This window comes from Papio anubis, chromosome 13, assembly GCF_008728515.1.
Source record: "Papio anubis isolate 15944 chromosome 13, Panubis1.0, whole genome shotgun sequence".
Classification (NCBI taxonomy): domain Eukaryota; kingdom Metazoa; phylum Chordata; class Mammalia; order Primates; family Cercopithecidae; genus Papio; species Papio anubis.
In genome coordinates, this window is record NC_044988.1 from 19521819 (window position 1) to 19538015 (window position 16197).

A 16197-nucleotide genomic window follows, 5' to 3' on the forward strand; every position below is an offset into this window, starting at 1 on the left:
CTTTATCCTGATCTAGCGAGTAGGGAAGAAAAATTAGTATTCCTTACAGCCAATTATGCACACTGGATGAAGTGGCCTTTTTCATAGCATGGTTCTTAAATAGTCTTATTTCTGGGTAATCTCATTTCTGGGTATTTAGATGAGCTGGGATAAGGAAAGGCAGAGTACTTGCCTGAAGGTACAAATAACTTTTATGGGGATATTTTCAAGTCATATTTATATAGACCATTGAAAGAAAGAGCAGGGTTTTTCCTGGGACTCACACCCTTGTGTGTGTTCATTTGCTTGTTAAAGTTATTAAATAACTTGATTGGGGATATATTTAAACTAGCAAAAATGAGATCCTTATCCCTCCGCCAGACATTTTATGTAAGGGCTTGTTGCTAGATTTTATAGTACCAGTGGTCTTGGAAACAGAGTCATATTTCTTTAGATTGGTCAGAGTTATTTGTGCTTTTCATTGCCCTATGCTGTGAAAAGACGTTAGTCATCACTGCATTCTTGAAATAATCTACTAGTAGAAAAGTCTGCTTTTTTTCATTCAGAGATAGAGAATTGTGAAGTCTCTTATACTTTTCCTTTTCATGTGGCCTTAGGAAACAACATAATTTTATGTAATTTGGGAACAGCTGTTTTTTTATTATACCAAAATTTTTCATACTAATCAGGACTAGATTGTTAAAATGTCCATTTCAAACTCAGAGTATTGTATAATTCTATAAAAATAGGAGAATGACACATGAAATTTGGCTTATACATTTGTTAAGAATAATTCATTTATCTGTCATATAACTGTATGGAACAAAGAAGCTGAGTTTTTTTCTTTGTTGATGTTTTAGTCCATATGCATTTGGCCTTCCCTATTTGCGGGTTCCATATCCATGGATTCAACCAATGTTGGATAGAAAATATTGTATAAAAACCGTAAAAACAATACAACAGTAAAAATAATACAAATGACAATACAGTATGACAGCTATTTACATAGCATTTACATTGTATTAGGTATTACAATTTAGAGATATTTTAAAGTATATGGGGGATGTGTATAGGTTATATGCAAATATTATACCGTTTTATATCAGGGACTTGAGCACCCTTGGGTTTTGGTGTCCAAAGAGGGGAATTCTGAAACCAATCCCTCGTGGATACCAATGTATGACTGTGCTTTTTGGCTGAATTCTGTTCTAGTGCCAAATAATACCTTAATTTCCTACTTGTATTACTCTACCTACAATATGTGCATCATGCAGATTTGTCTTCCGCGAAGGTTTGCCTTCACTTTGAATTCACAACATTTGTATAATAAAATCAAAGTGTAAACATTAAGTTCTTGAGTGAAATTTACCTGGAACTTAGGGCTGGTCAATTGGAAGATGGCACCAAGATTCAAAATGGGTTCCTTTAATTGAAATAATATTCAGAAATTCGAAATTAGCTTAAAGGGAGAAAAAAATGGGTTTAGTCAAAGCCCGGATGAGATATTTTTAAATTGTGGGCAATAGAAGTGAATTATCCTGGATTTAGAATAGTTGTGAAAATCATGCCCAGCCCTGTTTCTTTATCATGATTGGCTTCCAGAAGTGGGTCATGAGAATGAGTTACTGAATAGAAAACACTTTGTAAATAAAAGATTTATAGAGAACAGGACAGAGGAGAAAGAGAGGATGCCCTCCATTCCCTTGTATTCCTTGTCCTTCATCTGATTGGTATTTGTACTAGTCAGAGTTCCAGAAGGAAGCGGATGGCACACTCCAGTGTGGGGATTGAGGAGTGGAGTAGGTGTAAGTAACTTGTATGAGCTGGTGCAGTTACCTGGGGCCAAGCAATAGCTGGACAAGGCAGCAGTTGTTGGAACCCAGAGAGAGCAGCAGTATGGAGAGGGCCACCTAGCAGGAGCTGGAACCTCTTGAAGTCAACATAGCACACCTGTGCTTACTGCAGAGAGGAAGCTAGGAGAATAAATGCCCTTTCCTTTTTCTCCTGCTCTCTGGTTTCCTGTTGGCTAAACCCAAGCAGAAGGCAGAGTATAACAAAGCTGTTGAAATCCCTATTGGTCAGCCTCCTGGGGGTACCCAGCAAGATGAGATGGTGGAGAAAGGATCCCTGGGTGTGTTTCTGGCAACAGGAAAATATCTTGGGGTTGATTGATTGTTTTTTCTTTTCTTTTCTTTTAATTTCTCCTAATTCACTTATCAGTCACATGTTTGGCCCCTACTTGGAGTCTACTGTGATATCCAGTGTGTGGACAGTGCCCAGGGACTTGGTGACTGGATCCAAAGAAGTGCCAAATGTTGACTGCTCTTGCCCAAAGTGATTTCAATTAAACACATACCAGTGTGCTTATACTTCATGTGATACTTTCTCTTTTTTTGTGGGGGTAGGGTAGTTACAAGTATATGCAGGTGACCAGGAGAAAAAAGGTCCTGTTGCCTGATATTAACCTCACAAATCAGGATTTCTTCTGTTTTTATTGTGAATTAATGGTTGTTTACACTTAGGCCCTCAGAGCAAGCCTTTGGCTGTGGGATCGTGATAATAAAGAAGCAATCTATGGGAGAGTAAATATACTAGTTTCTGCAAATCATTGGTTGATAATGAGAAACAATTTTGTAGCTTCATTTCTATTAGAGAGATGGTAGGTTTCAGCCACTTTATGCTTTTGTCCACTATTCGTGGTTGGAATTATAAAATACTCATTTTAAACTTTCTGAATTAATCCTGTTAAATTGGGGTGATAGCATTCACATTACAGCTGTTAGTTTATATTTCTACGAGTTCCAGATCATTTTACTAAAAGTAATAGGGAAATTATTATAAAGGAATCAGCCACTGCAGGACTCTATGGCTAGAAATACCTTTCATTGTAACTGTGTGAGGGCTATGTATTTACCAAGACATCTGCAGTCATTTAAGAGGCTTCTATGAAAACTGTAATACTTAATTGAAATTTTGTGATTGTTTATAAAGATAGTAATGAAATCCAACCATCAGAAAAACAAAATGAATTTAGGACAGATGGCGTATTACTAGCTTTTATTTTTTTTCTCCCTCCTTCCTTCCTTCTCTTTCTTCCTTCTTTCCTTCCTTTCTCTCTCTCTTCCTTTCCTTCCCTTTCTTTCTTTGTTTTTCTCAGCTTTGTAGTGAGGAAATGGCATTAAGGACCCTGGTGATAATGGCCATTCTGTGTTTCATTCTGTTATTCCGTCTTTAATATCCAAGTTGGCACTTTTATTTTCTTCATATTTTTGGGGTAAGATAAAGACAGTTACTGTTTTGGAGATCTCAAGGAAATTTGAGAGGGAGTGAGAAACAGGCCCTGAGAAAGGACACATGAAAATGACCACTTACATTTAGAAAAATGAAGTTTTTAGATTTGGATTCATTGTAGAAGCAATATGCTGTCATATTTGTGAAGTGATCCCATTTTTCTGTCTTGTCTTCTTCCCAGCGACATGCATAGCTCTGTTAGGGATTACCTTCAGGCTTATGGTAACAGAAAAGTAATATTGAAGATGTGAAAAAGGAGATAGCACAGAAAGAAAAAAAGCTAATCACAATAAAAAGAAGGAAAAAAAGCTAATCACAATAAATTTCTATATAATGTTACTAGTCAAGAATGGGGAGAGGGAAGAAGAACCACCGTTGCTTCCCTGAATTAGGTGATTCCTTGGAATGACTCAGTCAACCAGCCCCCTACCAGAAATAAATTCGGGGGATATGTGGTATCTAGAAAAATGATTCTTCTTCTTGCCTTACCAGGATACTGTGTTCTTATGCCTCATTTTAATATTGGAGAAAATGGGCTGGGTGTTGGGAGGCAAGGCTGGTGCACCCCTTGAGGCTAGGAGTTCACAGCCAGCCCAGTCAACCTAGTGAGAACCTGTCTCTACAGAAATTTAAAAAAAAAAAAAAAAAAAAAATTAGCTGGGCATGGTAGTGCATGCTTGTAGTTCCAGCTACTTGGGAGGCTGAGGTGGGAGGATCAAGAGACTGAGATGCGATTTCTTTATCTTAGGAGTTCAAGGCTGCAGTAAGCTATGATCACACCACTGCCTTCCAGAGCAAGACCCTGTGTCTAAAAAAATTAAAACAAAATAGGGAACGTGTCTAGAAATTTTTAGGCCTTTTTTTTCTTATCTCTGTCTGAATACCTTTTGTGTAAGTGCGCTGTCATTTCCAGATTCAAATCCTGGCTAATCAACCCAGTGTCCTGGAAGCGTTTCAGATATTCTCCAGGGAACAGAGCTTTATCAGGTTTTACCACGTTCAAAAGATGCTGTTGTCATTGTTTCTTGCAAGATACATGGTTACAAATGACTATCAAAATTCAGTGCTGAGTGGTTTCCAAAGAGGTGACAGGTTTGGGTTTTTTGTTGTTGTTGTTGGAGGTCATCTGCCTTTGAAATATACTCTCTCCCTCTAATTTTGCTGAATGTTCACCATAGGTAGCGTTTCCAATTCTAGAATTGCTCCTCTCAGCAGGCCATCTGGGGATGCTAAATCCAAGGCATGGTATTTGGTTTAGTTATCTGAGAGACTGAGATGGCGCTGTGGTCTGATGAGCTGCTGTTGTTCCTCTTTCAGGGACAGGAGAGAGTGGCAAGAGTACGTTTATCAAGCAGATGAGAATCATCCATGGGTCAGGATACTCTGATGAAGATAAAAGGGGCTTCACCAAGCTGGTGTATCAGAACATCTTCACGGCCATGCAGGCCATGATCAGAGCCATGGACACACTCAAGATCCCGTACAAGTATGAGCACAATAAGGTAGGTGCGACTCTTCATCGGAGCAGTCGGCTGAATGGTCCAGGTGTTCACAATAGTGTGACAACACGAGTAGCGTCTTCACATGTCTGGAGTGCATAGGGGGATTTGGAAATATACATTTTCCATCCCATCATAAATGAGACTTTTAATAGATAATAAGTTTTTGATAAATGTCTTTTTCTTAAACCTCTAGAGTTACACCTGTAAAAAACAGATTTTTATTTTTAGTGATATCAATGAAAGGCATATTTGGATGTTCAGCAATAAATATTTTCAGGTTTAAAATTTGGGGAAGCACATTATGTTAAGGAGACAGTTTGTTAAGTATCATAAATTGGCCAAAGTCAGGGATTTCAAAGAAGTGGTGGTGGCCTTGCTTTTTAACAAATTGAAAAAAGAATGAAAACAGCTTAAAACCATTCAGTCTGGTTTAATTTTGAATTTTGTGATTTTCTTTCAGTAGTACCACAGGCTTCATTTGATTTCAAAATAGGCCCATCGATCACTTCCAATAACCTTTCCAACACATTTCCCTGCCATTGTGTTAAAGTAACAGAAACTTCTAAAACCACTTGAAAAAGGATTGGGGGAAAAACCCCTCAAAGTTTAGCTTTTTAGAAAATAAGCACACTTCCAGTATCCTCTAGCATTATTTCTTGGTTGAAGTAAAATACCATCCCCCTTCTCCCCAACATGAAAATAAATGCTATAATTGCTCATCCTCTAAATATTAAAGAGATGTAATACCAAACAAGATTGGTATATCTGAGAGTTGCCCATGTTTGAATTTATGCTGCAGTTGTCCTGCATAAAGCTCGTAGGCAGGACCTGGACCTGCACCCAGGGTGTGACTGTCTGTGCTGAGGTCCCCAGCCCGAGGGAAGGGATATCTATTTGGAATTTGTTAGAAATGTCTTTGTTGTCTTCAAAAGTCTTTGTTGCCTTCCTGTTAATCAATACATCCCCTATAGGGTGCAGTCTTTGCTGCTCAGGGATTTTAGGTATGCTGATCCTGTACGTAAGCCTTGCCTTTTGTTGATAAAACCCTGCATTTATACCTGTAATTATTTTAGAGCCTTCAATAAGAAATTTTCATTCTCTCAGTACTTTTGATAAATCTGTGAAGGATGTTTCCATGTACCAAGATCAGTAGGCAATAGCAAGAAGTTGGGATGTCCAGTGGGACTCATAGATTTAACTCACAAAACGAACCCACAGCTAAAATAAGGCAATTCTGTATACCTTTGCCTCTGTTATCATCCAAAGGCTTCTATAATAAAATACCAAATCATCTGAAAATCAGGCATTTGTTTTTCGTAGATGGTTCCGTGAAATTAACACTGGTTTCTTACCTAACTGATACTTTCATACCTGGTTTTCCAGTGGCAACAGGAATCTTTCCACAAATAGCAAAGAGACCTACCACAAATAATTCCTCCTGCTTTTATTTTCAAGAGTGAAAAAGAACTGGGCAAGTTTTTGAGCCCAGGAACATGGTAATTGAGCCAGAGTAAGCTGCATGGATACATCTAAGTAGTCTGAATTTGAGAGAATCAGGGTTCTCCCTGCCCCAAGAAATCTCAGTGGTTTTTGAAATCGTTAGCATGCTTGTTTCCTTGTAGTTGTAATTGTGTTTATTTTGTTTGTTGTTTATTTTTTTAATACCAGTGAGTTTTCCAGTTTACAGTCAGTTGGTAATACGATGATCTTATGAATTCTGCCTGACTTACCATATGTGTGCTATTGTTTTTTATATATACATACCATAGTGCCAATTTACACACTAAAATATAATCTCCCTGAATTTTATCCCCCAAAATCTTATTTCTTAGATGTTCCAGAAGAATCCTTCAGGACCTTGCCCTGTTGGTAGATTTTCATATGAAGATCATTTATTATACAGTCATGTAGATGTTAAAGATGGGGTGGAATTTATGCCTTATTCATGTAACACATTGAAGAATATTTAACACTGTGTGTTATTTGAACTTTTCATGTCAAATTTTTTTTTTTTTTTTTTGAGACGGAGGCTTGCTCTGTCATCAGGCTGGAGTTCAGTGGCGCGATCTCAGCTCACTGCAACCTCCGCCTCTCAGGTTCAAGTGATTCTCCTGCCTCAGCTTCCCAAGTAGCTGGGACTACAGGCACGCACCACCACACCCAGCTAATTTTTGTATTTTTAGTAGAAACGGGGTTTCACCATGTTGACCAGGATGGTCTTGATCTCTTGACCTCGTGATCTGCCCGCCTCGGCCTCCCAAAGTGTTGGGATTGCAGGCATGAGCCACCGCGCCCGGCCTCATGTCAGTTCTCATTGAGTAGACATTACTGTGTTGAATACTATTCGGTTATAAATTGACATCATAAAAAGTTACAATATATGAGTTTTCCTCGGATACCATAATTATCCTCATAAATCCTCCTACATATCATGACTTTAGTGTGTGATGACCTCCCAATTTCCCATGTTTAACCCCCTTTCATTCATGATACAAATGACTTTTACGTGTGTTTCTTTTTCTCTATATCATATACATGTTCTAAAGTGTCACTCTCCCCTTGCTTCATCCATTAACTTTCTGAACTCTGCCCACTCGTTGCCTTTGTTTATGCTTGTTAAGGACATCATGTCTACTCCTTCCTGTGCAGCATAGCGACCTCTTCTTCCTAGAGTTCTGTAATCACCTGCCAACCCCTCATAGTGCTAAGTAATCCTACCCTTCTTTAGCATATCCATAGTGAAGTGTTTGTAATTGCCTAGCTTGTATTGATTATGGTGGCTTGCGTGTTGATCTTATTTTCATCACTAGATTCTGAGCTCCTTGAAAGTCAGTCTTCATCAGTTCCATCTTTGCATTCTTCATTGTCCCTGGCATTATATCTTGTACATAGTAGGTGCTCAAAAAATACTTCTTTTTGAATAGGTAAATTATTTGTGGCCAGGTATGGTGACTCACGCCTGTAATCCTAGCACTTTTGGAGGCTAAGGCGGGCGGATCACCTGAGGTCAGGAGTTTGAGACCAGCCTGGCTAACATGGTAACCCCGTCTCTACTAAAAGTACAAAAATTAGCCAGGCATTTTGGCACATGCCTGTAATCCCAGCTGCTTGGGAGGCTGAGGCAGGAGAATTGCTTGAACCCTGGAGGCGGAGGTTGCAGTGAGCTGAGATGATGCCACTACACTGCAGCCTGGGCAATAGAGCAAGACTCCATCTCAAAAAAAAAAAAAAAAATTATTTGTGAGCTTAACAATTGAGAGTCTCCTCGTCTGCCCCAAAGTTGTCGAAATGATTATTCAAATCAACAAATAACTCTTGACATCTCTATGCATAAGGGAATAAATGCTGTATACTGTCAGGGATGCAGAAAAGTTCCATCAGGGCTGGACAGAAATTTACAATCCAGAAAGGGAGAAGGGCAGATCTGAGGGAGGGGCACATTGGGGAGAAGGAATGGCTATAGTAAATGATCAGAAGGGATTTGCATGTGATGTAGATATCTGCCAATTTAGCTTGAGTGGAATTCTTGTAGAGGAGGACTAGAAAATGGTTTAGGATGTTTCATGAACAATTTTGCATCTGGGCTAAATTTGGCTTTTATTTTCTGTGTTTATTATCTTAATAATAATATTTTATGTTTTGGTTAGAATTTCCTGTAGAAATTTCTGGTTACAAAGGTATATTATAATTTATAAATAGTCTAAGGAATTTGGTGTATATTTGATTAACAGTTACATGGAGGTATCACATTCTGATTTATATTATTGTGACACTAAAGATATAAAATAAATAACTATTTTGGAAATTTGGCTTTAAAACAACCATTTGATTTTTTTAGTAAAGCTTCTCTGCACCCACCATCATGTTGGCCATAATCTATAGTAGCATAAATGAAGATACTTTCTAACATTGTCCAGCATAACTTTGTACTTGGCTTTTGACCTCCTGTATTTTATAAAGCAAAGCATGGCCTATACGTTATATGAGGTCTTTTGAACTGGGGAAGTGTTCAGTTTTGTTTGCTGTGAAATTGGTTCGACTTCAGGAATGCCACCCCAGAGTGACTGAGGTTTCATTTGCTGCTGCTTCCTTGTTATTGCTTGAACCGATAGTCCTGCCTGGTTAGCTGGCCGGAGGATGCTGTGGTCAGGGGGAGTCCAATCCACAGTCTCTGGACAAAATGGTGTGACATTGCATGCCCTTTGTCAACAGATTGCAGAATTAGTAAGGAGCTTGTAATTGCACACTTTACCAAAAGAAATATGAATTCTTCCCCGAGTGTGTATCAGTTGTCCTATTCTTGTACTTTTTTTTTTTTTTTTGCCAAACAAGCACTGTTTATAGGTGAGCTGCTTGGACTCAGCCCAGGTGAGAGAAGACATACGTCTTAGGACTTCTGAATAGTCTGTGAACTAGGGCTTTTTTATTCCTAAATATTATTTTGCATTTTCCCTGAACACAAATATTGATAACTAGTGATAAAAAGGGATTAAGTATTTGTCACTCAGTCAAATCAAAAGCCATATTTAAGGCTCCATTAGGTGCAGGGCATTTGACTGTGAGATAACTCTGTCATTTCTTAGTTTCCAAAAGAAATAATTTTTATCCCTGTTATTTTATGGCTTCCTTTTTTTTTTTAAGTTTATTATTTGAAAACTTTTACTTTAGGTTCAGGGGCACATGTGCAGGTTTGTTAAATAGGTAAACTTGTGTCACGGGGGTTTGTTGTACAGAATATTTTGTTACCCAGGTACTAAGTCTAGTACCCAATAGTTATTTTTCTTCTTCCCCGCAACCGCCTTCCACCCTCTTTATACCGATGTGCTTTTCTGATGAATGTTTGCTTTGGTATTGAAATCAGCTCTTAATTAAAAAGGGAAAGACATAAAGTGCCTGTGTTTATATGGCTAAGGAACTGTCTTGAGTTACAGCTGAGGGAGTGGATCTCAGGGTTTGGAATCCCTGATTTTTTACTGTCTGCACCTGGCAGTTGGGGTGCTTCCTGTGTTACCTGTTATTAGTTATTTCACATTTGTTTACCTTATTTTCTCAATCAGATTGAAAATTATCTTACACTAAGCAAGCTTCTTCCTTTATAATTCTTTATCTCCTCCATAACATGCCAGACATGTTGTAGAAGCTTTTGTTTATTGAGTGAATTACTCCAGATAGCGGATCATAGTATCCTTTGATAGTTGGCTTATAATCTCTATAAACTGTGAAATAAGGGTGGTATTGTGGCAATTTGAAAGTATTGATAGGCCATTGCTCCCTTTGCCAGTCCTGGGAAGAGAAAAGAATCTGATACAATGCTTCTTCATGTAGTGAATTTTAAGACAGTTGTCTAGGAGAACTCAGCCTCACCTTCGGTGAATGTTGAGTGGACGGTTGCACCTTTTTTTTCATAAACCAGTTTTACCTTTTAGACTTGAAAGTCCTGATAACCAGGGCTCATTTAGCACCTCAGCTGCAGCTGTCTCTGACTAAATAGCCAGGCGTTTTGAGGCCTGACACCTGTGTTTCCCTTTCGCCTAGCATGGAGGGGATATGAGAAGATGTATTGCTACAGTGCCTTTTGTCCTCTCTGAGCAATTCTGAGAAAGAACTTGTCACAGGAAAGTACCTCGTTAAACACATTTGGCACTTTCTGAATTTTCTGTACTTCTTGAATAATCCAATGTCCCAGAAGCCATTTTTCATTTTTCTGAAGAAAAATGTAGCCAAGATTCTGGAGAACTTGCTAACTTATTGTTGCCCTTGATCAAGGAATAAAACATTAGTACTTTGTTCAACATGAGTGAATTTTCTTAGCTTACAAAATGCCAATAGGCTGATTTCATTTTAATATTTCCCGCCTATGTAATAGATACATAATAGAGGCAGAATTAATAAGTACATATTCTTATCTACCCCTCTGAAGAGCTATATCAGTTAAGGTTCTCTGCTTGCAAGCAACAGAAACCAACACTGGCTAACTTAAGTAGAAAATGAATTTATCTGAAAATGGACTCACTGGGAGAAAGGAGTAGAAGCTGAAGGGGCTCTTAGAAACTAGGGCAGGCTCAGGGAACTCATCTGTGAAATGGATGAATTCTGACCATTTCCAATCTTCTGTCACCCACCCAAGATTCAGATTTCTGGGAAAAAGTGCCGATTTGGAGCAGCCTGGATTCTGTGCTAACTCTTTAGACGGGGAAGGCTCAACAACATGATTGACAGCCCCTGAGGGAAATACCGGTACAGTTGGTGGAAGAAGGGGAATGATGGTGGCACAAATTACAAATCTTCACTGCAAAAATACACAGCTTGAAAAATCAAATGACACATGAATTCTCCATAGAAGCAAGCCCTCTGATTTTACTTAGCATTTGCTAAGTCTTTGCTAAAATAAAATTTCTTACTCTGGAGTGGAAGGAAGTAAAGGGGTTAATGACTTAGTTATATACGAAGTAGCTAGCTGAATTTGACCCTAAGGATTGAATATAATAACCTTGGGATTATCCCATTTCCCCCTCAGCCTCAATTGTTTTAACTCTCCAAGCCTTGAATTTCTCCATCTGTAGAATGGGACAAATAATAATAGGATTATTTCAAGGGTTAAATAGACAATGTATGTGAAAATGTCTCATAAATGATTTTTGAAAGTTTGGAAGTTATAAAAGGAATTGTCATTGTGTAGAGAATGAATACTACTAACCTTCCATCTTTTTAAAGAATGAAACAAAAAAACAATGTGACCAGATTTAGGAGGTATTTAAGGAAAACCTTAGAGTCACTTCAGAGTGACAGTCATTGAAATGGGATACCAAAAGAGGTACAGAAATCTCCTTTTCTGACTGTGTTCAAAATAGAATGTATTTTTAACATGTGAATTTCTTTAAAGCGCTTTTGCTAAAATAAAGCTAGGAATGTAGTAGACAACCTCTAAAATTCTTCTCAGCACTGTTTTTCTTCATGTTGATTTTCTAATTCTAAATCTCTAAAAAAGAGATGAAGCTGTTATTAAAATTATTTTCTTATATTTTGAAGCTTCTTCCTTTCTTGAACTTTGTCCCTTCTATAGCACCTATGAAAAATTTTTAAAAAGACAATAAACAACAGATTTGCTTTGACAGTGGTCTCCAGCCCAATAGAAATTTTTTTCTTTGTATCTAAATTCCATACGTGATTGCGTGATTGCAATGATTACATCTACGTTGATTTTTTTTTAAGTGTTCAAAAGTTCAATATCAGATTTTTTTTTTTTCAGTGTTTAGACATTCAATATCAGATGAAGGTTTTTGTGGGTGACAGTGATTTTAATTGGATTGTTGGCCACAGGGTACCAAAACAGCCTGTGCTTTTTCATAGGGAAACTTTCTACTCCTGCTTCTGTGAATCTTTGAGAGTTTTCTCATCTTTTTTTTTGTTTTTAGAGACGGAATTTCGCTCTTGTTGCGCAGGCTGGAGTGCAATGGTGTGATGCCGGCTCACCACAACCTCCACCTCCTGGGTTCAAGCGATTCTCCTACCTCAGCCTCCCAAGTAGCTGGGATTACAGGCATGCGCCACCATGCCTGTCTAATTTTTTGTATTTTTGGTAGAGACGGGGTTTCTCCATGTTGGTCAGGCTGATCTCGAGCTCCCGACCTCAGGTGATCCGCCCGCCTCAGACTCCCAAAGTGCTGGGATTACAGGGGTGAGCCACTGCACCCGGCCTCTTGGCTTTTTAATAGTCTAAAGGAATCTATGGACTTTTCATGGCCAATTTGATGAGTCAGCCACCTCTTTTTCTAAGATTGGTTTACTGCTTTCTCCCTTCTCTCCAGGGCTCTTGGGAGTTGAATCACCATGGAGTCTCTGGTAACTATATCAACTTCCAAAATCCCTTTCAATGATTTCCTTTCTCTTTTAATATCTTGCAGATACTTCCTAGCCATATTTTCTTCTCCTCCTTTTATCCTTGCAGTTCTTTATTCATTTTATACCCATGATGGCCATGTAAAAATAGCAGATGAATATGATATTTTAAAAATTATTTGTTTTCTTGGCTAAAGTTAATCCGTAATCCCAAAGCATGCCATATTGCCTATCTAGGATGTACATCTAAGTTCATTTTCATCAGAGGAGGACTCTGAAACAAAAGAAGACTTCAGCAGTAGACTGAGACTGATTTTTTAAAATTTTTTGATAATAAAAAGATTTCAGAAAAATACAGAAGAGTTGCACACATCATCAGTATTGAGTCTCGTGTGTTTTTCCGTTGTCAATACATGTGTATCTAGATTTTTTGATCTGGATCAATATAACCATAACCTCAGAAGACTTTTCACGCTCCCTTCCAGTCAATACTCCCAAGTTCCGAAGGATGACCACTATCCTGACTTCTAGTAACATAGATTAGTTTTGTTAGTGTTTGATCTTGGTATGAATAGAGGCATACAAAATATATATTCCTTTGTCTCTGGTTTATTTTACTCAACATTGTGTTTGTGGAATTCACCCACTTTGTTAACTTGAAATTCCTTTATTCTCGTTGCTATGTAATAGCAATGCCTCACAGAACTTTCTATGGTGATTAAAATGCTTTCTATCTCTTCTGTCCAATACAGTAGCCACTAGCTACAGGTGACTATTGAGTTGTGAAATGTGCCTAGTATAATTGAGGAACTGAATTTTTACTTTTATTTAATCTTACTAATTTACATTTAAATTTACATGTGACCAGCAGCTACTGTACTGGACAGTACAGTTGTATGACATTTCATTTTATAAATATACTATAATTTGTTTTATATATATATATAATTATATCCTATTATAAATTTGGGCATTTCTGGCTGATAAAAATACTGCAAATATAAACATTCCTGTAGCTGTCTTTGGTGAACATAAGTATGCATTTCTTTGGAGTATGTATCTAGCATTTGGAATTCCTGAGTCAGAAAGTATGCATATAATCAGTTTTAGTACGTAGATACTGCCAAAGAGTTTTCCAGGGTGATTGTACCAGTTTACATTCCCACAAACTGTGAGAGTTCTAGTTGCTCCACATCCTTGACAACAACATTTGATATTATTCTTTTTGTTTTAGTTATTCTCATGGCTGGTATTACTAGTTTTGGTTTGTTTTTGAGACTGGGTGTCAGCTATGTTGCCCAGGCTGTTCGAGAACTCCTGGGCTCAAGCAGTCCTCCCACCACAGCTAGGATTACAGGGGTGTACCACCTCACCCAGTAGTCTTTTTAATTTAGCTATTCTGATGACTGGATAGTGGTATCACATTGTTGTTTGAATTTGCATTTCTTTGATAACTAAGTGTCCTGAGCACTTTTTTTAAATATGTTTACTGACTATTTGGTTATCTCTTATAAAATTAATTTTTTACCCTTTTTCCATTGGCTTGTCTGATTTCTCATCATTGTTTTGTAGGAGTTTCTTTTATATTAAGGACATACATCTTTGTTGAGTAAATGGATTACAAATGTCTATTTTGTAGCTTTTTATTTTCTTAATGGTTCTTTAGGTGAAAGTTCTCAATGGTAAGATTGCCCAGTTTATAATTTTTTCCTCTTCTAATAATTACTTTTTTGTGTCCTTTTAAAGTAATCTTTGCCTACTTAAGGTCATGTAGCTAATTTGCTGGATTTTCTTCTAAGTTCTTTATTGTTTTACATTTTACATTCAGATCTAAAATCCATTTCAGGTGGATTATAGAGTATGGTATGAGGTAAAGGTCAAGTTTTTGTGTTTTTTATCTGGATATGTAACCCAATTCATTTATTGAAATGACCAGCCTTTACCCACGGCAATACGGTGTCACCTTTGTCACAAATCAAGTGAATGTATATGTATGAGTTTGTTTCTGGACTCTCCATTCTGTTCCATTGGTCTGTTTTCTATATCTTTGTGCCACTACTCTATTAATGTGCTCTATTAATGCCTAAGCTTTGCAATGTTTTAATATTGGGCAGCAGTAGAAGTCACTCAGCATTGTTTTCCTTCTTTGGGATTGCACAAGAGCTGAATTTATTCCTGTGTACTTTTAAGGAAGAGCATTTTTTTTAACTGGCAGGTAGATTTCCTAGGGTTAATCCAAATGTATTAATTGTTCTCTCTAATGCAAACATCTTCCTTTTTCTTGAGGCCTCAGTTTATTTCCTTATCCAGACTGTGTTAGCTGCATAGCTCAGTAAAAGGACTTGTATTTCTCCTAGTTTGATAATATGGTTTCCTTTCTTAGATCAGTGTCCTTATTTATGAAGGGTGATGGTGGCTTCATTATTATTCAGTGATGTTCTTTCTCACTTTAAACATTTCCTCTAATAAGAGTTGGAACTGGACACTGAGTGCAATGGAGTTCTACAAATTCCCCTTCCACTAATCACTTTTTGGGCCAGCATGGCTCTACAGCACCAGATTTTGCATCAGAATCCCTTGAAGTTTCCTATCTTTACCATCTGTAGCATTTAGATTGAAAAGGCTTACCTGGGTTTTCTTTTTTTGTATTTTGTGATCTCAAGCTATTGGAAGTAGACCAATTCGTGTGGCTCAATATGAGTGCTAAAGTTACATTAGAAGGTAATGAAAACTGATTTTGCCGTTTTATTTGCTATAGTATTTTAATCCTGGTATGTAAAATTGTTATTCATTTGTGCCTAATGCTGATAATGGGAAGCAGCTCACTGTGGTAAGAGTAGGGGCATTAAGCACAGGTGCAACTGTAAACATATGTATCCACATACACACGTGTGTACACAAACTCATGAATACCAGCAATGACCTTTGGACACTACATTGTATATATATCTAGGAATAAAACTGATGGAAGTCCAGTATTATCTGTAAATTGTACACATGCAATGACTGTCTTTGCATAATGTTCCCCCAGCTTATGCTTGGTGGCTTATCTGCATTGTTATTCATCTCATCTCAAAGTAACCTAGCTCAGCTTGTCTTCTGTTCATTCACAGCTTCCACATCCACAGCTCAGTTCATCTTTAGCTAATCCACATCGTTTAAAATTGGATGAAAGGAAGAGAATTAATACTTGAGGGCAGAGATTGGGCCTTAATTACTTAAACCTAGTTCAGTATTTGACATATGGTTCTACTCTGTTGGATGAATTAATGAGTGAACATTTGTTGACTGTGATGGGTTTTGTGTACTTTGTGGTGTACACACAAGAACACAACTACTGGAGTCACACACGACTTGGTTTGAAACATACTGTACAACAAAACCATTGTATGGTATTAAGCAACTTAATGTCTCTGAATTCCAGTTTTCTTATTTGTAAAATAGTGGTGATTCTAATGCCTGTTTCACAATGTGTTTTGAGAATTACATAGTCTGGAAAAGTTGAAAGTGTTGTCCATTGTTAAATGGAGATGATGTTCTTTAGTCATTCGACAAATGTTTGCTAAGTACCTCCTATGTTGTAGTT

General features: G+C 37.6%; 1 protein-coding gene across 3 annotated transcripts in view; it reads left to right on the forward strand.

Annotated features, from left to right (window-relative positions):
• The window catches only part of GNAQ (G protein subunit alpha q), a 323595-nt gene that overhangs the window by 112972 nt on the left and 194426 nt on the right, over nucleotides 1–16197 (forward strand). For all 3 annotated transcript variants that reach the window (XM_031654133.1, XM_017949945.2, XM_017949946.2), the window contains exon 2: nucleotides 4588–4772. In XM_031654133.1, the coding sequence (XP_031509993.1) occupies nucleotides 4588–4772 (185 nt within the window). The remainder of the gene's footprint in view (nucleotides 1–4587; nucleotides 4773–16197) is intronic.